This window comes from Aotus nancymaae, unplaced genomic scaffold, assembly GCF_030222135.1.
Source record: "Aotus nancymaae isolate 86718 unplaced genomic scaffold, 86718_ANA_hifiasm-v0.15.2.pri h1tg000025l, whole genome shotgun sequence".
NCBI classification, from domain to species: domain Eukaryota; kingdom Metazoa; phylum Chordata; class Mammalia; order Primates; family Aotidae; genus Aotus; species Aotus nancymaae.
In genome coordinates, this window is record NW_026988438.1 from 3,405,726 (window position 1) to 3,433,560 (window position 27,835).

The window sequence follows — 27,835 nt, forward strand, 5'->3', positions numbered from 1 at the left end:
AGCATTTTATGTTTTATCTCATTTCTTCAAGAACTTCATGTTATATTACAAGTAGTGTTATTGTTTCCATATAATAGAATATTTGAGGGTTCTAAAGCAAATGCTGACTTGAGAAAGATAATTGTTAACCACAAGTCTCTGCCTCAGGCAGGTTAGCTCTTTTTATATTTCTATTTTTTTTCCCCCGTCCTTTAAATAGAGATTGTACAAATTCTCTTATCTGAAACCTTTGGGCTATATATGTCTTAGAATTTGGAATAATTTGTACTTCTAGAAGCTACTGCAGTACATCACATGCTATATCACATCCCCAGTGGGATTTTGGATACCACCGCAAAGTGAAACTTAAGATGCATAAATGTTTATGCTCAATGCAGTAATAAAGGCCATAGAGCTTCTAAGGCAGTTCAAGTTCAGGACTGATTTTGCCACTCAATTTATGTAAAAACAATTGTTTATTATGGTTTTAAGAGCTTCTTGGATTTCAGCATTGCCTGTAACACTGTATGAACCTGTTTTTTTTTGGTTGAGACAGAATCTCACTTTGTTGCCAGGCTGGAGTGCAGTGGCACAATCTAGGCTCACTGCAGCTTCCACCTCCTGGGTTCAAGCAATTCTCCTGCCTCAGCCTCCTGAGTAGCTGAGACTACAGGTGCACAACACCACACCCAGCTAATTTTTGTATTTTTAGTAGGGACAGGGTTTCACCATGTTGGCCAGGATGGTCTCGATCTCTTGAGGAATGTCTAATTTTTAAGTTGCATCCCCTAACATTTAATTGAGTTGAATTACATGATAGGCTAGCAGATGCAGTTGCAGTTTTCCCTAGACTCTAAGGGATTTTATGGCCCTTCTCTCCTGCCTTACCACTCTTCTTGCTCCCAACAGATGCTTATAGGGAACCAGAATATCTATTATTATATGCTTTTTTTAAAATCTTTTTAAACATAGAAATGCTATGTTTGAACATTCTTTGTCAGGATTTAAAACCAAGACGGGGAGGACATTGGACTCATGCTAGGTGCCTTACAAGTTACATGCTATCTCACTCTTTACAATCACACTAAGATACTATTGCTCTCATTTTGCAGGTGGGAAAACTGACCTAGGTTACTTTCCTCTGAGCTACACAGTAAGAGCAAGATCCACTATTTAAGCTCAGGTCATTGTCCTTAAGTTTGACTCTACTCTAGGACATGTCCATTTTGTATCTCTGATTCATATAGCTGCTCCTGCTGCCTGCTGAAATAGATGCTGGACTGCAGAGCTCTCTCTCCAGTGGGTACATCAGTGGTTTATAAAGTTCAGCTTGCCTAGCTCTAATTCCTCTGAGTTAATTACTGTGCCTTCAGCTGGTCTGATGAAGAATGATCCTATAAGGAAGACAGAAAATGTTCTCTTCCAGTGTTTTCCTAAGCACATAGTACAGTCTTCTAGAATGTGTTAGTTATGGTATCACAGGTGTGTGAAAAGGATCTAATATTGTAATGACAGATATTTAGATATGCTCAGAAAAATAATAAAATTCCAAATCAAAATAACTGCTTTAAAATGATTTGGGGTACTGTTTAATTTTTTGTTGTTGTTAATTCTGGTAGTTGATGTTCATTATCTAGACATAAAACATTTCCTTTCTAGAATGGAACTTTTTTGTTCTGTAATGAGTGCTTCATTTTTTTAAAGTGTCCTTTCTGAGCTGTTTTTTTTCTGTCAAATAACAACTATTCCTGATCAACAAATTATATTCCATTAAAGTAATGATTTCCTTGTTTACTTAGTTTTTTTTTCAGGTACTAGAAAACATTTCTAGGGTAAATATCATGTCTCATGTCTTTCAAGAACATTTGGACTCAAAAATTACTTGTCACCCAAGTAGTCTGTGTGTTTTAGACCATCTTAATTTATCTTCAAGTCAGTATCTTTTGTTTAGTATAGGAATTTTAACGTTGGGAGAAAAATAATACTCTTTCATTGGTACTGAGGTTTGCTAACTTCAACGCATGCTTTTGACTGAAATTTCCAAATTGTGATATATAGCAAGTCTCTAAATCTGATTTTTATCTTATATTTTTAGGTAATTTTAAGCCTAATTTATTTTAGCATCAATATGTTTATTTGGAGTTCCATTTATAGTAAACTATTTGAAATAGAAAACATGTACAGAAAGTGGTAGTTTAATTTGTCTTTCAGTCTGTTAAAATATAATTAATTACAAATTTGTTAAAACTATGTAAAATAAAGCATTCATGATAATCCCTTAGGTAGAGGGTTGGATTTGTTGGTTGTTCTTTAATGTTTAACTCATTCAGGCTTCTGTGAGTGAAATTTAAAACAGTATTCTAGGGAGTAGTACAAGAAGACACTGGACTGATGAGTTTGTAAATATCGATTTAAGAAAGAGGTATTGTATTTTTGTCGCTCAAGCTAGTTAAGCCCACCCAAGCCTGCTCTGCATGCTCAGATGAACCCAAATAATTAAAGTGGTAACAGATGCCAGTGGTGACATACTTTATCTAGATTTACATAAGCCATACAAACAGTCCCAACCCACACTTGATTTAGTATACTGAACATATCCTGGCATGAGGGTCAATATTCTTAAGAGTTTCTAAGAAGAGACCCTAAATCCTGCATTTATTTTTTACCTCCATTCTTCAACTATTTAATATATTCAAGTTTGTGGCAAAGAGTATTTTTAAAATTTTATTTTGTTCTTTCTATAATTGTATAAACCCAAGTAAGCTTGTGCTACAAAACTGCCTCATGGTGCCTGTTTTTATATATGGTGGTGTGTATTAAAAAAGAGGAAAGATAGGTAAAATTGGAAATTCATTTCATCCATTTTGGTTTTAACTAGCTTTAGTTGATCTTTTTTCCAGTCATTATGTAATGTTTTCTGTTTAACTATTTTCAGGAAATTGATTTTCTCTGAAATACAGCATCTTATTGGTTCAGAAACCTACCTCTTACTCAGATAAGTGATACCAGTAGATTTCTTTCAGTAAGTACTTAACAACTGTCAAGTTACCCTCATGCCATACTTTTGTTTTTTTGAAAAACTGTACTGATAGAAGAGCAGTTAAATTCTTTTATGTTTAGACATTGAAAGTAGCTAAATATGCTTTTAATTGGCATTGACTGAAAGGAGTAAAATCAGATGAGAATAACTTTGATACATAATTGCTGAGAACTAGGAAGACTGTTGGACTGTGTTTTATGCATATGCAGAAACTAGTGCCTTGATTTCTTAGTGATTCTTTAACTTTTTTACTTAAAATCATGGCATTTGATGTGCAATATTGTTGGTTTGTTGAGTCTCTTGGATCAAGTTGGAAAGATGAGGAACTTTAAATCAGTTTTCCAAATCAGTAACCAGACAACATTCCGCATCTGTGGTATGTCCTCATCAGGCTTTTTTTTTTTGTTAAATACCCGGGATGACACCATTTGTATTGTCAGTCATGTTTTTTGGACAATGCAAAGTGACAGCTAAGATGATTTATATAGTAACCCTAATTTTTAATGTTTCTGGCTTTGGGTATGGCACTTAATTTTTCAGATATTCACAGTAATACCATAACCTCTTTATACATAATTTTTTGTTCTTCACTCTCTCAAAGAATACTGTAACTGTATCTTTTCTGAATCTAAGAGCATTTGCGTCAAGCTTTAATTAGTAAAAGCAAGAAGGCTGCAACAGGATTTAAAAGCAGTTTGGTCCCCTTGGAATCTTTCTTACTGTTACAAAAAAGAAAAAAGCACATGGCAAAGTTCAATATTTGGGTCAGGATTAGGAAAAGTAGAGTTCATTTGTTTTAGTTTTATCATTTCCTTAATTTGTTGGCAGTGAAATAGTAATTTAAGCATACACAAGTAAATGTATTGCTTTTGAAGGTCACACTGATGTATTAAACAACTAGCTAAATAAAACTTGATACCAGACAAAAGCTAGCCACTGATACTTCACTCTAATGTAGATAGTTAAAAAAATCCAAATATTTATGCTTAAAGCCAATAGTACATTTGGTAAATATCTTCCTGAGTCACTAACCTTGGAATGTTGCTTTTCCTTTGAACTGTTCTCTCAACTAAGAGAATATATACTCTGAAAAGCAAAAAAAAAAAGGTATTGATACAGCTCTGCTGAGTAGAGAACATAGAGAACAGGTTTTTCCTTTTGAGTTGAATTAGAAAAAAATGACACAGACACATGTGGAGTAGTTTTAAGGAGCAAGGAGTTTAATAGGCAAAAAAGAAGGGGGAAGAGAGAAGCAGCTGTCATTGAGTTAGAAGACGGTCCTATGCTTGACTATTCTGCTTACATGTAAAAACATGTGCAGGAGACAAGATGTCACATGCCTGGTTCTTACTTTTAGTTCTAAGGTAGGAAACCTCATCCTATATTCAGTGACTCACTTAAAAATATGGTTAAGATCTGATAATACAAAATATCTTTTTAAAAATCTGCCAATGTGCCATTGTCCTCCAGTTGAAACATGCTCAGTTAGCTCAGTTAGCTTGTGAGCTAGCTTATCAGAAGACCACTTTGACCTTTTAATGGGGGTACGTATGGTTTTCTTGCAAGTGTTTATTGTCTCTGTCCATTTGTACTGTAGTATATTGCCTTTTTTGCTGTTCTGCCTGTATTTACTGCCTGCCTTTCTTTTCCCTGTTCTAATAGCTTCCTATTTCAAGGTATTCAAACAAACCTTGAGTCCCCTTTACAGATGAAACTTAGACACATCAAGACTCAATAGTGGTGATTCTCTTTAATATCACTTTGAAATTCTTTCTTGTGACACAGAAAATAGGCTCTAAGATTGGCTTTTGATTCAAGGAATGCAATAGGATAATGGAAAACACTGCACTCATTTTGAATGAATTACAACTTGAAATATCTTTTGGAAATGGTTACTTTTGGATTTGATACATTATTTCTCAAAGGACATTAACTTTAATTCAAGAGGCCAGTACAGTGGACCATAAAGCTCAGTGAAAGAATTGCAGGTTGTTGAATGTTTCCAAGAAAATTGGAGACAGATTTCTGGATGTTTTGCCCACCTGCTTGAGGATTTACCTTAGTGTCTGTCTTTCTTCCATTGTTATTAAGCTTCTTATAAAATACAAACACCACTCTTAGAGGTAATTGATAAAGGCATATGCATATTCCTTGCTCCTTAATGTGTCGTGCGTCTGTCACATGGTAAAGCAGAAACTGTATTAGAAACTCAACATATAACTGTTTTGTGAAAATAAAAGACCCCCGATTACATCTATTTTCTAACTGTTTATAGAAGACAATATACTTCCTATATACCAAGAGACCCAATGTTCAAGGAAGAAACTTCAAGAGGAAGCTTTAAAAGATATGTATGTTTCTGATTAGATTTTGGTCTTTTTGATAAACTTTGAGATTTATACGTTATAACTCCTTTTGCTTATGAGGTTTTAGTTAGAATAACACTGGAATTGAACATTTATGAAACCACATTGTATACAGCTATGTTTTGTTAAATCACGTATTCTAATGAAAAGTGGCTATATTTTAGATTGCAGATAACATTAAACCAGGGAGTTGAACCCTAAAGAAGTTATTTTGCACTTAAAACTGGATTGAAATTTGAGAACATTTAAAAGGAGTCTGGCAGATGGATATACTCAAAACTCTGACATTCAGAATTTCAAGCTAGGCATTCCTTAATGCACCTTTCAGCAGAGATGGTTGGAATTCTAATTCTTCTTGCCTCTGTGCTACCATTAACTCCTTGAAAGAAGTAGAGGAAGAGGAACATACTTTTCTTGGAAGGGCCTCCATGTCTTCTCTTCTTGCTTTTGGACCTAATAGTACGTAGATATAGCATTGAAGAGTCCTGCACAAAAGGACAACTGACTTCCTGAGAAGTTCTAGATTAATAAATACTAGTTGTCTTTGGTATTTGAGAATATTGTCTTCTCTAGTATATTGTGGACCAGTGAAGCAGCCAAAACTTTGAAGTCCTCTATCTGTAGCCATCAGATTTGAGTATAGTTGGAGAGTATTGTTAAAACTACGCAAATGAGAGACAGTATGACTTTGACTTTGAAATTTAAAGATTTGAACAGTCTCTATTATTTTGGTACAAGATGGCTAATGTTCTGTTAGATAAGCAGCTATCAATGAGAATTATGTTATGTGATTAGGGAGGAATGTAACAAGTACATTTCCACCATGTTTCATTTACCATAAGGTGCCATTGATAATAAGCAATATTTATATATGAATAGAAAATGCTTCCAATTAAACTAAGATAATCTTATTTTCATTTTGAATCTATTTTATATTAAATTAGCTTTTTTTATTTAGACAGATTTTTTGGTCACTTATTCATATGTAAAAAGACACAGGTAGGTTCTAGTTTTAGGTAAGGTGGAAGAAGACCATGCCACTCTATTTCTTCCACTTAATGAAGCTATAAAACATGGACAGAACACATGGAACAGTTACTTGAAGATTTGAAGTCAATAGTAGCAGGCTGGTTAATGGTAGATTCACATTAGAAGTACTACCTAGTGGGCAGCAAACTTTGCTACCTTGTTCCTCTGCTGTATACTAACCTGGACCCAATGCAGCCCCAAAACCAGAAGTGGACATCAGACTAGACAGAACTGCAAGAGAAAACATCTCATTCTTGTCAGAGGAGCAGAAAAGTGGTCTGTTTATGGTAAGAAACAGAAGAAATCCCATCGTTGTCCTTTTTATTTTGTTTCTACACTAATATTTTTGTTCCCTCAAGCAATTGTGTGACAGTGGTAGCACTGACAAAAGCAGCAATAGGGGTCTGGATGAGCCTAAAGTTGTTAGGGAAGGGAGTATTTCTCTGCTTAGAATTGCTCTTGTTTCAAGGATTGGGGTGAACACTGCTACTTGGTCATCTTCTTCTTAGCTCTGGTCATGGTGGGTTTATCAGATATGTGGGTCAAGTGGGGAAAATGAAACCTCAGCTCTCAGGTGGGGTACTGAAATGGGATGCCCTTAGGAATATGAAAAGCACAGGAGAGATTGTGTTGGAGCACAGGAAAGTTCATAATGCTTACAAATTTCTGGGCTTACCCTGAGCTGTGTATTAATGGATTTGACCCTAAACATCAAACCATAAGACTAAGTACTGAACTAGGATAAACCCTGGTCTCAGACTGGCCACTGAGAAGCACACAGAGAAGGGTGATACAAATAGTACAGCAAAAGCTTTGAAAAATGAAATTGAGATTGGATGCATGACACACAGGAATGGTTAAAATTGGGGCCTGAGATCAACTGGTTTGGTTTCTTGTTAATACAAATATTGGACAGAGGTTTTAAACAGGACTGAGTTCCATAATAGAATATGATCCAACAGGAGAGTACCCAAATATAAAGGATATGGTTCAAGGTCACTTGGGCATACAAAGGACTAGGAAAAACTAAATTCACATGGCAAAAATGATCAGTACCAATGCTGAGATGACACAGGTGGAATCTCTGGAAAATAAAACACTTATTGTGAAAGTGCTGCAGCAAGTGTTGCTGTTGAAACAAAAGATGGAAAGTGTCAGCAAAGATACAGAACATGTAGGGACCCAAAGGAGAATGTTAGAACTGAAAAAAACACTATCTAAAGGGGTTGGATGGACTCTGGAGATGACAGGATGTGTCAGTAAAGTTGAAAATGGGTTGTCTGAAATTTTTCAGTCTGACCAGAATGAAAAGTGGAGGGAGAATGAACATTGACCAGCACCTTTGTGACAGTAATAGGTTGTCAGTCCAGTGGGAGAGGATACAGAATGTAGTTAAAAAACATATTTGAATAAATTGTGGTGTATACTGCTGAATTTATCAGAATACATAGGCCTATAGATTCAGTAAGCTAAATGAGCTCCAACATGATAAATCTAAAGAAATCCACACACAGGTGCTTCATAATAATGGGTGAAAACTAAAGACAAAATGAAATCCTTAAAAGTAGCCAAAGATGTGATCCTTTACTTAAAGGGAGAGAAAAATGTGAATGTAGATTTCTCATCAGAAACTATGAAGACCAGAATAAAGTAGAACAGGATGTTTACAGTGCTAAAAGACCCCTATCTAGCCAATATTCTGTATTCAGCAAAAAACCTTTCAGGAGGAAACATAAAAGACTTTTTCATATTAAAGACAACTGAATTTACTGCCAGCAGATATACTCCTAAGAGAATACCTAAAGAAAGCTCTTAACGTAGAAAACAAATGATACCAGAAGGAATCTTGGGACATAAGTAGTTATCTAAGAGCAACAAAATTGATAAATGTCTGGGTAAATGAAATAGACGCATATAATCCTCTTTAGTTTTTTAAATATTTGACAGTTAAAATCAAACACTATAAATTTTTCAGTGAGTTTTTATGAGGACAGCAACAGTGTTGTAGACAACTGTGTTAGTCTGTTCTCACACTGCTAATGAAGATATCCCCAAGACTGGGTAATTTATAAAAGAGAGGTTTAATGGACTCACAGTTCCACATGGCTGGGGAGGCCTCACAATCATGGCACAAGGTGAAAGAGGAGAAAGGCACATCTTACATGGTGACGGTCAGGAGAGAGTGCGCAAGGGAACTCCCCTTTAAACCTTCAGATTTAATGAATCGTGTTCACTACCATGAGAACAACATGGAAAAGACATGCCCTCATGATTCAATTACCTCCCTCCAGATCCATCCCATGACACATGGGAATTATGGGTACTACAATTAAAGATGAGATTTGGGTGGGGACACAGCCAAACCGTATCAACATTATAACACTTGCAACACAAGTAGGGCAAAGAGAGCAATACCATGGTTAGGTTTCTGTATTCTATTTGAGGTAGCACATTTTATGTGTACTATAGCAGGCTAACCAAGTGTATTACAATTCCTAGAGCACTGAAAAATGTATACAAAGAGATCAGAAATGAGAAAATGAATACTAAATGAAAGTTTTAGCCAAGAGAGGAGAAAGGAGAAGCAGAAGAAGATAATAGGGAAAAAACAAATTGTCTTAAATCCAAACATATCGACTATATTAAGTGTAAATGGTTTCAGCACATAAAATACAGGCATTTTCAGAATATTAAAGTATGACCTGATTATATACTCTGTATAAGAGCCCACTGCCAATATGTGTATGTTAAAACCAAAAGTGTGACATCATACGATGCATATGCTTGTCATAAGAACTGGAGTAAATATATTAGTATCAAAGTAGACTTCAGAACATAGGAAACTACCTGTGATAGAGGAACTACTTGTGAGAGAGGGACATTTCATCATCATAAGGTAAAACTCAGCAGTGTCTTAGTTTGTGCTGTTATGACACAATACCACAGAATGCATAATTAACAAAAATTGAATGTCATAGTTCTGAAGGATGAGAAGTCCAAAATCAAGGTGACAATGTCTAGTGTAGGCCTTTTTACTGTGTCCCTACATGGTGGAAGAACAAGAGAACAGATATGTCCTCATACGGTAGGAAAACAAGCTAAAAAGCCCAACACTGAGAAGCCTCTTTTATAATGGCCTTTATTCCCTTTTGGGAGGGAGCTGGGCTCATGGCCTAATCTCCTCTGATTGATTGATTGATTGTGATGGATCTTTGCCCTGTTGTCAGGCTGGAGTGGAGTGGCAGGATCTCAGCTCACTGCAACCTCCACCTCCTGGGTTCAAGCGATTGTCTTGCCTCAGCCTCCCACGTAGCTGGAACTACAGGCACCCGCCACCACGCCCAGCTAATTTTTGTATTTTTAGTAGGGATGGGGTTTCACCATATTGGCCAGGCTGGTCTCGAATTCCTGACCTTGTGATCCACCTGCCTTGGCCTCCAAAGATCCCTCTTTTTAATACTGTTATATCAATACCTGAACTTTGAAGGGGACACCACATTCAAATCATAGCAAGCAGAGACGCTTTTCTAAATATGCACTTAGGGTTTCAAGGTACAGTTAGCATGAATTAACAAATGTAAGAAAAAATGAAAAAAAAATGAATATTTGGAAACTTTAATTCTGAGTCATTGCAAATACTAAACAGTTGGGATGCTTAGCTGAATATCACTGTTGACCAACTTGATCTGACATTTACAGGACATTACACTCAACAATAGAAAAATTAAATGTTCAAGTGCAACTGGATCATTCCATAAGACAAAGTATCCTGGATAATAAAACACAATAGCAAATAGAAAATAATTGAAAGCATGCAAAATATGTTCTCCGACCCTGATAGAAATAAATGAGAAAATTGTAGGAAGATAACAGAAACCTTATAATGCTTGGAAACTAAACACCAATTTATGGGTCAAAGAGAAAAAGATTCAAGATAAATTGGAAAATATTTTGAATGGAAGTAGAATAAAAATATATCAAAACTTGGAGAATGCTACTGAAAACAGTACTTAGAAGGAACTTTATAGCACTAAATTCTTGTGTGGAAAATGAAGAAAGGTCTTGAATCTACTAAGTTTTCAGCATAATCAACTAGCAATAGAGGAGCAAAGTAAGCCCTAAGTAAGCAGAAGAACATGTAGAGTAGAAATCAATAAAAGTAAAATGTTAATGAAAATAAAAACCAAAGCTGGGTTTTTGAAAAGGTGAATAAAGTTGACAAACCTATCAGAAGATGGCAAAAATGCCACTGGTATTAAGAATGAAAGGGGGTTTTACTACAGATTTTCAGATCCTAAAAGAATGATGGAATGTTACACTTCTGCACACAAATTTGACAACTTTGATTAAATGAACAAATTCTTTGAAAACCGCAAACTACCCAGTGTTAGAATGTTCTTGAGTTCATGATTCAGAAACTAGCAGAAATGAGATCTACAAGTTCATATGGTTTCACTGATAAATTCTCTAAAATATTTAAACAACACTAATTCTTAGTTACTTCCAGAAAATAATGGGGGGAAGAACTCTTATCTGCCAGTTGTACCAAAAACCACCAAAAGACGGTACTGGGCGACTACAAACCATTATTCCTCATGAATACATTAGCAAACCAAAAGCATGATAAAATATTGTTACATACTTGTCAATATGATTACAATGAAAATACTGATAATACCAAGTACTGGTGACTGGAATGCTGCTTGACAGTTTTTGTGAAAATAAGTGTATGTTTACCATATGAACAAGCAATCCTGTTATGAACTTAATCTGGAGAAACGAAAACTGTTGATTCAGAAAACTGCACATGAATATTTATAGAAGCTCTGTGCATAATCGCCAAAAATTGGAAACAATGTAAATGTCCTTCAGTGGATGAATTAATAAACTGATACAGCCAAAGGGAGGATATTCACATGTGAAAAGAAATGAACTGTTCGCATACAATATTTGTTTATCTTGAAGAAATTACACTGAGTGATAGAAGCTTGTCTCAAAAGTTACATGCTGCATGATTCCATTTGTGATAGTCTTAGAAACAAAACCGTAGTTAATGAGGAACAGGTCAGTGGTTGCCTAGGGGTAGGAGTTGGGGGAGGGGGTGTTTTGGGATGGTTGAATGTTTTCATAACTTGATTATGGTTATAGACGTCTACAAGGTGTTAAAGTAACCACTACACACAGTGGCAATTTTACTGAAGTTAACTGAACAATTTGTAAATGAAAATAGATTGAAACGATGCAATAGAAAATTACGAATACTGAAGTATTTTCTGATTCTACGTTTGTTGTGGTAATGTTCATGGGATTTTGGTTTTTTTTTTTATCTAGTTCTGTTTTTTAGGGGGTGATTCATGGAAATGGAAAAAGGGTATCTCTACCATCGCTGTCATCTTTTAAGATACCGTTTTGTTCTGTTTGAAATAATTTTAAGTGTATGTATTAAATACTGCAAGTGAATTGAAGTCTATAAAATACTTTCTCTTAATATAAATAAAAATTTTAGAAAAGTCTTGAGTTATTTTTAGCGTTCTTTTCCTCATGAATTGTTATGTGTATATTGCATCATCTTTACCTTTATTTTCTGTTGAATCATTTTTAACCTTTTTTTCATTTAGAGATTTTTCCTCATTTTTACATTTTTTGGAGTCCTTTGTATTTTTACTTGAGTCATTCCTTCCTTAGTCCTCATTCCTGAAATCTTTTATTTCTATTTTTTTTCTGACTTTACTCACCTAAGTTGACTTTTTCTAACTGTAAATTGTATTTTTTTTAATGCCTTGTTTTGTTACCTTAATGCCTTTTAGCTTGCTTTGAAATAGTAGGTTATGGCTTTGATTGGTTTGATAAGCACACCTTTTTGATATGCCCTTATATCTTCAGAGGTATTATTCTGCTTATTTTTTTTTCTTATAATAATTTTATATGGTGTTTGGATTTGATGCTTTTCTCTTCATTTCTCTAAGAAGTTAATTTTATTAAACTTTAAGGGGAAGTCCATTTTCCAGACAGTTCAAGGAGCTCCTCCTTCTGTTTTCTTGTGCTAACTACATATATGGCAGTCCAATTGCATGATTTCCTAGTTCTGTTTTCCTCTCTCACTTTTATATGTACATTTTCTTTCATTGACTTATTTCATTCCTGCATAATCTTTATTCTATTCCCAATTTCTTATTTTGTTGAATCTATGCTAGAAGGGAATCCTGGTGTGCCAATTTTGAGGGTATACAGTTTCTGTGAGTCTAACCAAGTGTTCTTTTTGTTAACTTCACAGAAAATTTTTTGAGTAAAGTTCTTTCTTTTAGAGCTCTGTTCAAGTTGGCCTACTCCAGTTTTCAATGAGTATCTGTTGGCTAACTTGGGGTTCTTCTGTTACCCAGTCTATCAGGCACCCTGTTATGTTGCTTCCCTCTGCTTGTTTCTGCTTGTATTCCCATATCTTATGTTTGGTGTCTGGTGGTGGTTCATCTTCATTTAGCTGTATTTCGAGGGTTATGATAGTTTTTCTGTGCTTACAACATTGTTCATAGGCTTTTGGTTTTTATCTAGTTCCGGTTTTATATGGAGATTTATAGAAATTGAAAAATGGTATCTCTGCTGTTACTGCTGTCTTTGAAGAATATCCTTTTGTTCTGTTTGAAATATTTTGTGTATATATTAAATACTGCACATGAATTAGTCTATTACATACTTCCTCTTAATCATATATCACCTTTATTTCCATAATTGAATATTCTCTCCTTCCAGGTGGAAATAAGTAAATGTAGGTATATATTCTCAAATGGAAGTAAGAAGAAAATAATGCATGTTTGCCTACTGCATTAAAGTTCAGGAAAATCTGATTTTTAAAAATTGGTATGTATTTATACTTATTTATGGCTACATTGATATTTTGATACAATGCATAATGATCAAATCAGGCTATTGAGGATATCCATCATCTCAAATATTTATTATCTTTATTTTGAGAACATTTCATATGTTCTCTTTTAGCTATTGTAAAATATACAACATACTGCTAACTGCTAATAGTCATACTATTATGCTTTTGAACACTAAAACTTACTTCTTCTGACTGTGTGTTTGGACCCACTAACCTCGCTTTATTTCCTTCTCTACTACTCTTCCCACCTGGTAGTCATCTTTCTCTTCTTTATCTTTAAGAAATCAATTTTTTAAATCTTTCATTATGTGAGTGACAGCATGCAATATTTGTCATTCTGGGGCTGGGATATATAACTTAAAGTAATAACTTCCAGTTCCATCTGTGTTACTGCAAATGACTAAATTTAATTCATTTTTATGACTGAATAGTACTCCATTGTGTATATATACCACATTTTCTTCATCTATTGATAGATGCTTAGGTTGATGTTGTAAATTGGCTGTTATGAACAATGCTGTAATAAACATTGGGGTACAGATACTCCTTTGGTATACTGAGTAGTATAGTAGTTCTATTTTGTTTTTTGAGAATCTCCACATTGTTTTTTGTGGAGGTGTTCTAATTTACATTTTCGCTAACATAAGAGTTGCCTTTTTTCTGCATCCTCTGCAGCATTTGTTGTTTTTTGTCTTTTTGATAATAGCCCTATAACTGGGGCAAGTTGATAACTCATTGTGGTTTTGATTTACATTTTCCTGAGGATTAGTGATGTTGAACATTTTTTTATATATCTGTTGGCCATTTGTGTGTTGTCATTTTGTTTTTTTTTTTCTTTGAGATGGAGTCTTGCTCTGTCACCCAGGCTGGAGTGCACTGGAGTGATCTCAGCTCACTGCATCTTCCCCCTCCAAAGTTCAAGGGATTTTCCTGCCTCAGTCTCCCGAGTAGCTGGGACTACAGGCATGTGTCACCACACCTGGCAATTTTTTGTCTTTTTAGTAGAGATGGGGTTTCATCATGTTAGCCAGGATGGTCGTGATCTCCTGACCTTATGATCCATCCCCATCGGGCTCCCAAAGTGCTGGGATTACCGGCATGAGCCACTGGGCCTGGCCTTTTGTGCCTTCTTTTAAGAAATGTCTATTCGTGTCCTTTGCCTACTTATTAATAGGATTAATTCTTTTTTTGTTGTTGAGTTTCTCATATATGCTAGAATTAGTCCTTTGTTGGATGAAAGTTTGCGAATACTTTCTCTCATTCAACAGATTTTCTCCTCTGTTGATTTTCTTTGCTGTGCAGAAGCTTTTTCCTTTACTAAGTACCATTTCTCTATTTTTGTTCTTTGTGCTTTTGGAGTCTTAGCCATAAAATCTTTTTTTACACCAATGTCCTCAAGCATTTCCTCTGTTTTCTTCCAGTTATTTTTATAATTTTGCATCTTAAATTTATGTCTTTGGTCTATTTTGAGGTGGGTTTTTTGTTTGTTTTGGTTTTGTTTTGTTTTTGATACATGATGAGATGGGGTCTAGTTTCTTTCTTCTGCATGTGGATATCCAGTTTTCTCAGCACCATTTGTCAAAGGGTATGTCCTTTTCCCATTGTATGTTCCTCGTGTCTTTGTTGAAGATCAGTTGACTGTAAATGTGTGGATTTAGTTCTTGGTTCTCTATTTCATTGTATTGTCTTCTGTGTCTGCTTTTAAACTAATGCTGTACTGTTTTGGTTACTACAGCTTTGGTGTATTCTCAAGTCAGGTAGTATGATGCATCTAGCTTTGTTCTTTTCTTCAGGGTTCCTTTTGGCTATTTTGGATCTATTGTGGTTTCATACATATTTCAGGATTTTTTTTTCTGTTTCTGTGAAGAATATCATTGAAATTTTGGCAGGGATTGCATTTAATCTGTAGATTGCTTTAGATGTAGTATGGTCATTTTAGCCATATTCTTCTGATTCATGAACATAAATGTCTTCCCATTTTTTTAATGTCCTCTTCAATTTCTTTCATTAGTATTTTGTAGTTTTTGTTGTAAAAATCTTTGCCTCCTTGGTATTTTATTTTAAACTATTGTAAAAGGAATTGCTTTCCTGATTTCTCTTTTACCTAGTTTGTTATTCATATATGAAAATATGACTGATTGTTGTATGTTGAATTTTGTTTCCTGCAACCTTACTAAAGGTATCAGTTCTAAGAGTTTTGTGTTGGAGTCTTTAGGTTTTTCGAAATATAAGATTGTGTCATCTGCAATGGAACAACAATTTAATTCCTTTTCCAATTTGGATGTCTTATATTTCTTTCTCTTCCCTGATTGGTCTGGCTAGGACTTCCAGTTCTGTGTTAAGTAGGAGTGGTGAAAGTGGGCATCCTCTTCGTGTTCTTCATTTTTTAAAGGAAAGGCTTTCAGCTTTTCTCCATTAAGTATAATGTTAGCTGTGGGTTTATCACATATTGCTTGTATTGTGTTGAGGTATGTCCCTCTATACCTAATTTGTTGAGAGTTTTTGTGTAAAAGGAATGCTGAATTTTATTAAATTGTTTTTCTATGTCTATTAAGACTATCATATTGTTTTTGGCCTTTATTCTGTTAATAGGGATGTATCACATTTATGGATTTGCATATGTTGAACAATCTGGTATCCCTGGGAGAAATCCCACTTGACTGTGGTGTGTTATCTTTTGATGTGCTGCTAGATTTGATTTGCTAATGTTTTCTGTGGAGTTTGTCCATCTATATTTATCAGGGATATTGGCCTGTAGTGGGTTTTTTTTTTTTTTCTTTTTTTTGTATTCTTGTCTGGTTTTGGTGCTGCTTGCCCCAAAGAATAAGTTAGGAAGAATTCCTTCCTCTTCAATTTCTTGGAATAGTTGGAAGAGACTTAGTATCAGTTCTTGATAAGTTTAGTAGAGTTTGGCAGTGAATCCATCTGGTCCTGGGTTTTTAGTTCCTGAGAGGCTTTTTATTACTGCTTCAATATCATTAATAATTATTGGTCTGTTAAATTTTTTTATTTCCTCCTCATTCAATCTTGGTAGGTTGTATGTGTCCTGGAGTTTGTCAACTTCCTCTAAGATTTCCTAGTTATCTGCGTATAGTTGTTCATAATAGTTTCTCGTGATTCTCTGTATTTTTATGTATCAGTTATAAAGTTATAATGTTTCCTTGTTTCTCATTTTATTTGGTGGTTCTTTTTTGCTTAGTGGTTTACTGATGATGATTATTATTTTTGGGTGGTTTCCAACCAAACTTCATTTTGTTTATCTTTGTATTTTGTTTTTTGTTTTCGGGGTTTTTTTTTTTTTTTTTTTGGAGGGGGTCACAGTCTCACTCTGTCACCCAGACGGAGTGCAGTGGTGCAATCTTGGCTCACTGCAACCTCCTACCGCCCTAGTTGAAGCAATTCTCCTACCGGAGTAGCTGGGATTACAGGCATATACCACCATGCCTGGCTAATTTTTGTGTTTTTAGCAGAGATGGGGTCTCAGCATGTTGGCCAAGCTTGTCTTGAATTCCTGACCTCAGGTGATCCACCCACCTCGGCCTCCAAAAATCCTGGGATTACAGGCGTGACCCACTGTGGACAGCCTGTATTGTGTTTTTAGTCTTTGTTTTGTTTAGTTCTGTTCTGATCATTCTTTCCTTTTACAAATTTTGGATTTTTGTTTTTGTAGTTCTTTGGGATGCATCATCAGCTTGTTATGTTACATCTTAATAAAATTGGAATTATACTGTGTTAAAATATTTTTAAGTCTTATTCATTTTTTCCCCTTAGAATACATAGATTTAAAATAAATATTTTAGCTTGAATTATTGATAGTTGTTACTGGCTTGAAAGTAAAATGGTTGTATTTTTTATTCCTCTAAAATAAGATTCCACTGATAATTTCTTGATCTCTCGACATCTGTCTTTTTCTTAAAACAGTCTTTGTTTAACACCAATTTTTATTCAAATTGATGTAAGAAAATGTTATTAGTTTGCTAGCACTGCCATAACAAAGTACCAAGTCTGGGTGGCTTAAACAACCAAAATTTATTTTTTCATAACTTTGGATGCTAGAGGTCTGAAGATCAAGGTTTTCGTAGGTTTCATTTCTTCTAAAGCCTCTCTACTTGCCTTGTAGGTGGTTTCTTCATCCTTTGTTTACACATAGTCTGTCCTCTGTAGATGTCTGTGTACATATTTCTTTTTTTTCACCCAGGCTGGAGTACAGTGGTGCAATCTTGGCTCACTGCAACCTCTGCTTCCCAGGTTCAAGTGATTGTCATGCCTCAGTCTCCCAGGCAGGTAACTGGAATTACAGGTGCACACCACCATGGCCGGCTAATTTCTGTATTTTTAGTAGAGATGGGGTTTTGCCAGATTGGCCAGGCTGATCTTGAACCTCTGACCTCAAGCAATCCACTCATCTTGGCTTCCCAAAGTGCTGGTATTACAGGCATGAGCCACCATGTGCCATTGTGCTCAGCCAATATTTCTTTTTCTTACAAGGGTCCACCCTAATGACCTCATCTTAATCATCTCTTTAAAGACCATATCTCCAAATAAAGTTAAATTCTGAAGTATATTGGTGGATAGGATTCCAACATGCCAGTTTGCGGGGGAACCCAGTTCAACCCATAGCAATGTGTGTGAGTCATGATCCTAGTACAGAGCCTGGAAAATAAGTCTCAAATATCTTCTTGTTGCTACTGTGTTCCAAAGCTTGGGATGACACTGGGAAATCATAAACTGGAGTTCAGGAGTTTGTGATCTTGTGGAAGAGAAAGACAAAAAAAGCACTATAATGTAGAAACTGTAATCAAAGTAAAATCAAAATACAAAACAGTGTTAGAGGAAAATAATCTATCAGGATGCTAATTTCACGTAGATTTCAGTTAGAAATCTTAAAGTTGACAATTTTATGCCTGTGACTTTGGGCAGTTTACTCGCTTCATAGATGGCTTTTATTCACCTATAAAATGGAGAAAATAATTCATACTCCTTTATTATAGTCATTAGGTACAACATAAAAAAGTACCTACCATAATCTAAAGCAAAGGCAGTATTAAAAAGATATAGTATGACATGAGCACTAAATAATCAGTAATACATCTGCTGACTATTGAAATGACTATAAGGAACTGGCATGGCTCTTTTGGTGCATAATGCATGGATACCAGCGCTGAATAAACTTATAAGAATCATATTACATACAGATTTCTTTTTTTCTGAAACCCTATATTGAAAGGCCTTTTCTCAGGAATACTCAGATTCAATAATAGTGATTTTTACTTCAATAGAAGGAGAATGCTTGGTGTGTTGATATGTGTTTGAGAGAGATACTTTCATATATTAGAAATAGGGGTTCTTTAGTTTCAACAGTCTCCTTTGTGATTGTTACCTCTGCATTTCTTCTACCCAACCCACATATATACCACAATGTGTCTAAAACATAGGCAATAGTTATTAAAACAGATGGCACTTGAGGTGAACCTTGTTGGAGAATTAGATCATGCTGCAGGCAGGGGAACATGTATTTTATAGATAGGTTCAGGAAATTGGTAGGAAACGTTGGTTGATTGATGAATAAGGTATGAGTTGACTGCTTTGTATAGGATGAGAAGAGGTGGGAATCCTATGATGAGGACCTGGGAATTGCTCGTTACCTGGTGAAGAATGCTTAGAGCTTTGCCAGTATAAGATAGTTCTGCAGAGAAACACCAGTAGAGGAGGTATAAATAGGATACAGATCAACATTTGGCTCACCACCTTACGTAGGCTGTAAGTCCAAAATCTGAAGAGTGGATGTCTCAGGCTTTCATTTGATTGGATGAGGCTTATCTATACTGTGAATCACTATCTGCTTTATTCATCCTACCTATTTAAATGTTAATCTCAATCCAAAACACCTTCACTGAAACACTGAATATAATATTTGACCAAATATCTGGGTACCCTGTGGTCCAGTCAGGTTGATACACAAATTAACCATTGGAGCCAGAAAAGTTAAGTTGAACATTGTTTCTTCGTGGCATAATTTTAGTTGGCAATTATATATATAACTTTACCATTTAGATGGCTGATGTATTAACTGAAAAATCTGGGCTTCTTATTTAATGCTTACGGTTTTCAATACAAGGCTATCGACTATTCTGTTGTGAGTTTTCTCTCTGTTAAATCATAACAAGCTATGTGACCTTTAAATGCTACAGATAAAGTTATTCAGTGTAAATCAGACTATATGTTAAAATTATTTTGCGGGGACCCTACTTGTTATGACATTAGTATTTTGCCCTCTGCCACTGCCTTTTTAGAAGCTATTTAAAAAATAAGGTAATGTCAAAACTAAAACTCGGAGACTGGTATCAGTTAAATTGACAGGTCTTGTATCATTTAATGTTAAAGCTAAGTACTTTATAATTTATTCTCAGGTCTATTTTCAGGGGGAGAACAAAGACTAGATTTTTGTGTTAAAGTTTGTATAATTCTGGAATGTAAAATGATTTTGTGATAAGCCTCAATATTTTTAGTTCAACCTCAGAAATTTTCTAAGAAGTGCTTTATTAATGTAACAGAGATTAAGAATTCTAAAGGCTTCTATGTTTTTGATTTCTTTAACCTCAAAGTAGTTGTTACGTGCTTTGCTTTCTTTGAGAAAATCATCAATATTAATCATAAGTTTGGAAAGAATTTTGTGCTTTATGAAAAAATGATTTTTAAATATTTTGTGTGCCTTTCCTCCTTTCATTGAGTTTGGGGATACTAGAATAACACTGGGATTGAGGAGATTCAATTAATTTATTGGACCCCTGCTCCTATAGTTCTATTTTTTTCTATTCTGAACTTCCAAGTCCATGGTACAGGTACAGTCATTACTGGTTTTTTCTTTTGTTGAGACGATCTTAATTACCATCCACAATGAAGATTGATAGTGCAGCATGCTTTTGAAATTGTCAATAGCAATCACGTAAAACGCTTCAGCCTAGATCCTAGTGGAGAAACTAAGATGTCAACAATGAGAACGAGTAGGCATTTGTTTTAAAGAAATTCAGAAATGCAAACATAGCTGTAGTACACAAAACTTGCATTCCATTGTCACATATGATTATGGCATGTTTGCTAAAACTTGGAAATTTGAAACAAAGTCTTAGTGGGATTCAGTTGATATGGATTGTTTACCAAACCTTGAAATATTAAGACCATAAAGAAGAGATTAATTTGAAGTCAGAAACTGATGATATTTTGAGTAGACAGAAGTTATTTCAACTTATGTTCTTTATGTATATGTCCATAACAGCAATAATTGTGTCATCGACTAGGTGTTTCCTAGTACCAGGCACCAGAAATAATTTTACACGTTATCTAATCCTTACTAAAATCTCAAAATGTAGTCTTTTACACACATCTCCTGCCTTCCTCTTACACATGTCTATTTTTAAAATGACAATATTTTATTCTACAGAAAGATGAATCTTAAAATTGTTATATTAGTTGGAAAATTCAGTAATAGCAGCTGTCACTTCTTACTCAGTTTTGAGCAGACAATGCCTAACACAATGAAGGCATTAATAAATGAAAAGACTCTTCAAGTCCATCTCCTTGCCCTTGATTTGTCCTTTTACAGATGTGTGCTTCATAATAATCTTTTAAAAAGTAAAATCTTAAAGAAAATTTGACTGCATAGAAATTGTTCTTTGGTCTCTTCTCATTTCACACATGCAAAGAGCTGCCAAAGTATCAATATGCTACTTTCAGCATCTGTTCAGATATAGAATTGAAATTGTATAAAAATTTAAAAATTGTATTTCCCTCAATTTAACAAATATTGAATGCCTGTCAGGTTTCTTATATCTGTAGTTATTAAATATGTTACCTTATTTAATATCACCTTTACAAAGGTAAGAGATTGCTTAATTGTAAAACCACTGAGACATGCAGATAAGAGTAGTGTTTGTGTGGGTTTGGGTTTTTGAAATAGTTGTATGTCAGAAATATCAAAGTTTCTGTGTAATGGGCAACTGAACACAGCTCTTTTCTCACTGAACTCACCATCCTCACCATCCTCCAACTGCCACACAGAAGATTAAAGAGAAATGCAAAAATAGTCCCAAATATTCCATTTCAGGTGATTAGCTATAGTAGGATATGTACATACCCTATATATAAACACACACAAATAGTATATATACAGATACATGGACACATATATAGAATCATTTATATAGATCTATCTGTCTATACTTATAGATACAGTGTCATCTACATAGTGTCATATATATCATATATGATACGTATATGATGTGTTAGTAAATCTATGTAAAAGGGAAGCTCTTCGTTATTGTGTCTTTTTTTTTTTTTTTTGAGATGGAGTTTCGCTCTTGTTACCCAGACTGGAGTGCAATGGCGCGATCTCGGCTCACCGCAACCTCCACCTCTTGGGTTCAGGCAATTCTCCTGCCTCAGCCTCCTGAGTAGCTGGGATTACAGGCATGCACCACCATGCCCAACTAATTTTTTGTATTTTTAGTAGAGACAGGGTTTCACCATGTTGACCGGGATTGTCTCGATCTCTGGACCTCGTGATCCACCTGCCTCGGCCTCCCAAAGTGCTGGGATTACAGGCGTGAGCCACCGCACTCAGCTGTTATTGTATCTTTTAAGTTTGAAAGTTATTTAATAACTTGCATACAAAACTTTAACATGAAATATATACTGTATAGGTATAAACAGGTAGAGCTCTCTATATAGATAGTATCATTAATATATGGTAGATCATAGATTGTTACTATTTATATAGTACATATGATACAAATGATATGTATGACACTATATATAAAGTATAAATGTGATATTATATATATGAAACCTATTTATAAATGGTCTATTTTTGACAGACCTTTTTACAATCCCAACATCATAAAAAATCAGTGCAGTACCTAAGCAGAGGTTTTTAATCTGGCTGTACATCAGAATCACTTTTGGAACTTTACAAATATATAGGTTAGTATCTTGTTTGATATGCACTATGCATAGATATTTGAAAATATAAAAGGAAAACAAAGATATTTATGTTGATTGTGATGTGCAACCAGTTGATAGCCATTGAATTAGAAATTGATAAAGATTTAATATGTGGTCTAATCTTTGAATGACTGTAGACAGATAGAGAATTTATCAGTAGGAAGGATATATTGATTGGTTCCATAGACATTGTAAGAAATTGGCTTGTCAGATGCAGACCACTGTAGATTGCAAATAGCTGGGAATTAGGAGTGACTAGCTGACAATGTAGAAACCAAGACAATAGCAGATCCACCATATTTCTTATGATGTTCCTTATGAATCTAGAATCTACATCTTTATGTTTTGCTCACTTAAGAGAGGTGAACTTTAAAGTCTGCTGCTATTAATATAGCTTCATATATTTTTTCTTAATTTTTGTTTTTAGGAGAGGGTACTTTTTAAATCAGTTTCAAACTTAAAAGATATAGAAATAACACAAATAGCTTCCCTATCTTTTACCTACCTAGATTCACTACTTAACCAGCTATTTACATTTTGTCTCATTTACTTATCATTTCTGTACATGTACTCCCCTCACACCTTTTCAGTCACACTTTTTTCTCCGTCTCCTCCTTCATCTCTTCACCTGTAGCACTGTGAACTACTTAATGGGATGGTGTTTAAACCACCAAATTTATAGTAATTGTTGCATAGCGATCTAATAAAAACAGTAAAATTCTACATAATCCATAGGTGAAATAAGAAACCACAGTACATATTAGATGTTTCTAATGATACGATTCTAAACAAAAGCAAGTAAAAAGAAATGACATCTTTTAAACTAAATGTGAAGTAATTTAAATGGAGTGAAAATATCACAATGTTTGAGATACAGCTAAAACTGTTACTAGAGGAAAATTTAGAGACTTAAATGTAAATCGTAGAAAAAAGGAAGAGAGTTAGCAACTTAAACATTTTTAAAAAGAAAAGCAGCAAACAAAACTGAAAGATAGTGGAAGGAAGAAAATACTGAAGAATTTTAAGACAGGAATATGGGGATTAAGAAAAATTCTCAGACTTCAGCTCATGGTTGAACTTCATATCATGAAAACAAGAGGTCACCTTACCTTGAATCAGGGTACCTTCTGATTTGCCTGCTGTAGAGCAGGACTTAATATCTTTTGGGAGAATGTATCCAGGGTTTCCAGAGGTGACTATCACTGTGTCACATAGTTCATAAATTTTAAATCAGACCATCTCAGCTCTTCCAGATGTGAAGAAAATTATTTCAGCTGTTTTTACTTGTTATTGCTGTATTCAGAACAGGAAGTTAATTTTATTGAATTGAAAATCTAGAGGAATGCCAAGGAACATGATGTACTTAACCAGGGCACTGGATGGCACAGTGAGTCTGTGCATAGGAGATAACCTGTAGCCTAAAGAGTGAATCTGTTTGAGAAGAAGGAATTTTTTGGGTTCTGGGAGACTCGTTATAAACATGGAAAGATTGAATTGTTGAACTTGAAACGATAGTCACCTCTAGTTACTCCGTTCTGAATGCATCCTAAAATATCTTATTTCTGTTAGTTGCACAATGGCTGGTTCTTCACCCACAAAGTGTTTAATGGATAGATTTATGGACCTGAGTAGTAAACTGAATCAAGGCCATCTTAGTGTGGACACAGATTAATCCACTTGGGCTGAAGTCAAAACCTTCCTATTTTTGGTCAACAGCTAAGAACATCAGGTTAAGTTTAGGTTTCAGCATCCTAGGGCCTTGTTATATGTTGTGTTTGAAACTTAAATTTTTTTTTAATTTCAGAGAGAATTTCCCAAGAGATTTGTGTAGTTACAGATACAAAGGAAGATAACAAACATGTAAGTCATCTTCTTGAAGAAGTGCTAAAAAGTGAATTAAATGTAAGTATTCAAAGACTGAGTTTGATAAACTTTGATTGCCACTAACTTTTATAGTGTAAATATGTCTTTCTCAAAAAAAACCGTAAGAATCTTTTAATCGTAATGTTCTTGTTATTTTGCCTCAATGAAATTCTTTGGTCTCCCAGTACTTACTATCTGAAACATACTCCATCCCTCTTTTCATTCCTGTCATGGATTTTCTTCCAGTCTCCATGTCCTTTAGGAAGCCCTGCCTGATGCCTGCACTCCCCAGCGTAAGGCTGAGACTTGTCTTAAGAGGCGTAGTGGCCAGCACATGCTAGATGCTTAGTAAAGTTTGTAGACTCTATGAAGACTAGAGACAGATTAAGAAGAGGAAGGGGGAAAAAAAGAGACATTGTGACTAAAGGTGAGATAATCATGATATTGAAAAAGTGAGTGAATGTGAAGTGACAAACTTCCTAGTTAAATTCACGTCTGATATTGGGGCTAGTAAAATAGATGATGCGATAAGTATGAGGGTATCTGTAGGAACTCTTTATATTTTACCACTAAGCTCTGCCATTAGTCATTTTTATGACAACTTTCAAGTATTTTGTTTGCCAAACTTACTTTTGTATATTTTAAATAATTTCCCTGCTTTCATTAAAATGTGTAATTTCACATTTTAATCAGAGTTTATGATCAACATGTGACCTTTTTTTTTTTTTTTTTTTTTGACCGAGTCTTGCCCTGTTGCCAGGCTGGAGTGTAGTGGTGCTGACCTTGGCTCACTGCAACCTTCAATTCCCTGGTTCAAGTGATTCTCCTGCCTCAGCCTCTCGAGTATCTGGGATTACAGGCTTGGCAGCCATACTCAGATAATTTTTGTATTTTTAGTAGAGACGAGGTTTTGCCATGTTGGCCAGGCTGGTCTTGATTTTCTGACCTTGTGATCTGCCTGCCTCGACCTCACAAAGTGCTGGGAGTTACAGGCATGAGCCACCACAGCTGGTGTGATGACCTTTTAATAACATACATAATTCTCATCAAAAGCAGTGGGTGAACGTTCATTTTAGCTATGTAACTTTTTTTTTTTTTGAGAGAAAGTCTCGCTCTGTCACTAGGCTGGAGTGCAGTGGCACGACCTCGGCTCACTGCAACCTTTGCCTCTCGGTTCAAGCAATTCTCCTGCCTCAGCCACCTAAGTAGCTCGGTCTACAGGTGAGCACCACCATGCCTACTAGGTGTGTCATTTTCTCATGCTAGCACAGTTGGAGAGAAAAGAGGCTCTGATATCAGACTGCTTGCACTTTGGATGTCAGCTCTGTTTCCTAATTACCTTATCTGTAAATTGAAACTGTTAATAATAACTATACTATGAAGTTGCTGGGAGAGTTGAACAACACAAATATATTTAAAACGCTTACAGAAGCATCTGGCATGCAGTAAGTTTTCAATGAATACGAACTATAATTAAACTTTCAATGATAAGTTGACAGAGTGGTATGACAGTATTACATAGTACAGACTGCTAGTTCCCACACTTCAGTGCTGTACTGAATACATGAGTCATTAAAATTAACAAATTAGTCAATGTCTTCTACGTCCTCTTCTCTGAAGAATCTAACTTGAATTAGTATGCTTTAACTTAAAGTTTATAGCTGAAAGATGACAGTGAACTTTTTTACTGTATATATTCTTACATTCTTGTCCTTAACTACTATACTTTCTCTCTCAAACCATTATTTATTCTTAGTTGTATAAGTAAATATACATGTAATAGCCACCACAAATCCTTATGTTGATAGCTTAATCATTTTGGTTTTCTGGAACTAATCCTCCAATAGATGCTCTTGTGAGGGCTCACGGGCACAGTATTCCCAAGTTCTTCCATGTAAATAAAATTATTCTTTCGCTCAAAACTTTCAAGGTGGTTTTGGCTAGATTAAAAACCATCTTGATTCAACAATTTTTTGTTCAGCATCTTTGATATGCCAATCTGTTTTGTCATAAAGTATTTTGGTCAACTGTGATGAACTTCTGACTTTCTTCATCTTATAAGTGACTTAGTCTCTTTGCCTGGATTCCCGAATAATTCTTTTCCTTTAAAGTCCTTTTGTTTTACTACAGTTTTCTTAATTATGGTCCTTTTGGTTGATACTGCTAAGTACATAGTGGATTCTTCTGGGTAGTTCCAAATCTTGTTATTTGGCATGATTTTCTTTAGTATTTTCTGTTTTGTTACTTCACTTTTCTTCAGGGATTCCTGTTGGATGAAGCTTACATATTATTTGGGCATCTATAGCTGTTACTTTCTCTTGAGTTTTTCTAATCTCTTAATTTCTTCTTTATTTTCTTCCCGTCTTTTCCTTCTGTTGAGGCATTACCTTTTGTGTCTTTTCTAATTTAGTCTTCATTTCTGAAATATTTTTTACAGTTTTTTCTCTTCTCATCACCTTGTTTCCAAGTTACTCCAAGTCTGACTTTTCTAGTTCCTTTATTTTCTTAATTTCTATTAGCTTATTAAATATTGGGTTATTGTCTTCGTTTATTTTATGACTGGTCTTTCTTAAGTGCTTGTGTTTCCTGTAGGGACATTATTTTGCTCTTTATTCTTTCTTTGCTTTCCTTTTCTTTTTTGACACAGGGTCTTGCTCTGTCACCCAGGCTGGAGTGCACTGGCACTATCATGGCTGTCTGCAACCTTGGCCTCCTGGGCTCAAGCAATCCTCCCACCTCATCTTCCTGAGTAGCTGAGACCACAGGCACACACTGCCATGCCCAGCTATTTTCTTTTTTGTGGAGACAGGAATGTCCATTTATTGCGCAGGCTGGTCTCAAACTCCTGGCCTCAAGTGATCCTCTCACCTTGGCCTCCCTGAGGGAGGAAATACAGGGATGGCTGCTGCACCTAGCCCTGTTGTTGCTTTTAAAGTAGAAGAGTTTTATCTAGTTTAGGAGGAAGGGATGGGTCAAAATAACACTTCTGTGGCCCTCTTTTGTCTGCACTTCCTCTTTCCTTTATTCCTAGAACACCTCTCTTGGTCCATCTAGACTTCTCAGGCTCGTCCTTTAACATACTAGGGTGCTTCTTTTTATTGGTTTTGAGTGTCCTTTGGGCCCAGACCCTCAATTATCTCTAGCAGAGAACCTCCATGTAGTTCCTTTGTTTTCAACTTTGAATTAAAGCCTACAAAGGCTTCTACTAGTTTCGTTGCTGTTCCCAGAATAGAATGGCCCACTGAAGTCTCCGGAAAGTACCTGATGATGATTCTCTTGTTTTCTGTCTTTTTTGTTTTACTTTCATTTTCTTCTACAGTTTCTTAAACTCTTTGTGTCTTTATGTGTGCTACCAATTTACCCTTGCCCACTGATACTGTTTTTTTTTTTTTTTTGGTTGTGTTTAGACACTGCCTCACTCTATTGCTCAGACTAGAGTGCAGTGACATCATCTCAGCTCACTGCAACCTCTGCCTTCCGGGTTCAAGCGATTCTTGTGCCTCAGCCTCCCAAATACTGGTTTTACAGTAGATAATGTCTGTAGGTCTTTTGTTTTCATATCCTCCTTGCCTTTGTCTGTTTTTATGAGGGGTTTGTGGAGATTCAAAGACTAAAATCACATTTCTAGCTTTCCAGAATCTTTTTCCCCTTGATTCTTTGTGTGCTCTACTGGCC

At 35.3% G+C, this 27,835-nt stretch overlaps 1 protein-coding gene across 6 annotated transcripts in view; it reads left to right on the forward strand.

Moving 5' to 3' along the window:
• CRPPA (CDP-L-ribitol pyrophosphorylase A) overlaps positions 1 to 27,835 on the forward strand; it is a 321,845-nt gene that overhangs the window by 124,160 nt on the left and 169,850 nt on the right. For 5 of the 6 annotated variants that reach the window (XR_010344034.1, XM_064380336.1, XM_012450715.3 and 2 more), the window contains one exon: positions 24,102 to 24,199. Coding sequence is in view for 5 of the 6 variants with exons in the window: in XM_064380336.1 (XP_064236406.1) it covers positions 24,102 to 24,199 (98 nt within the window). In the remaining variant the exon portion in view is untranslated. The remainder of the gene's footprint in view (positions 1 to 24,101; positions 24,200 to 27,835) is intronic. The other variant, XM_064380334.1, reaches the window with a different exon arrangement.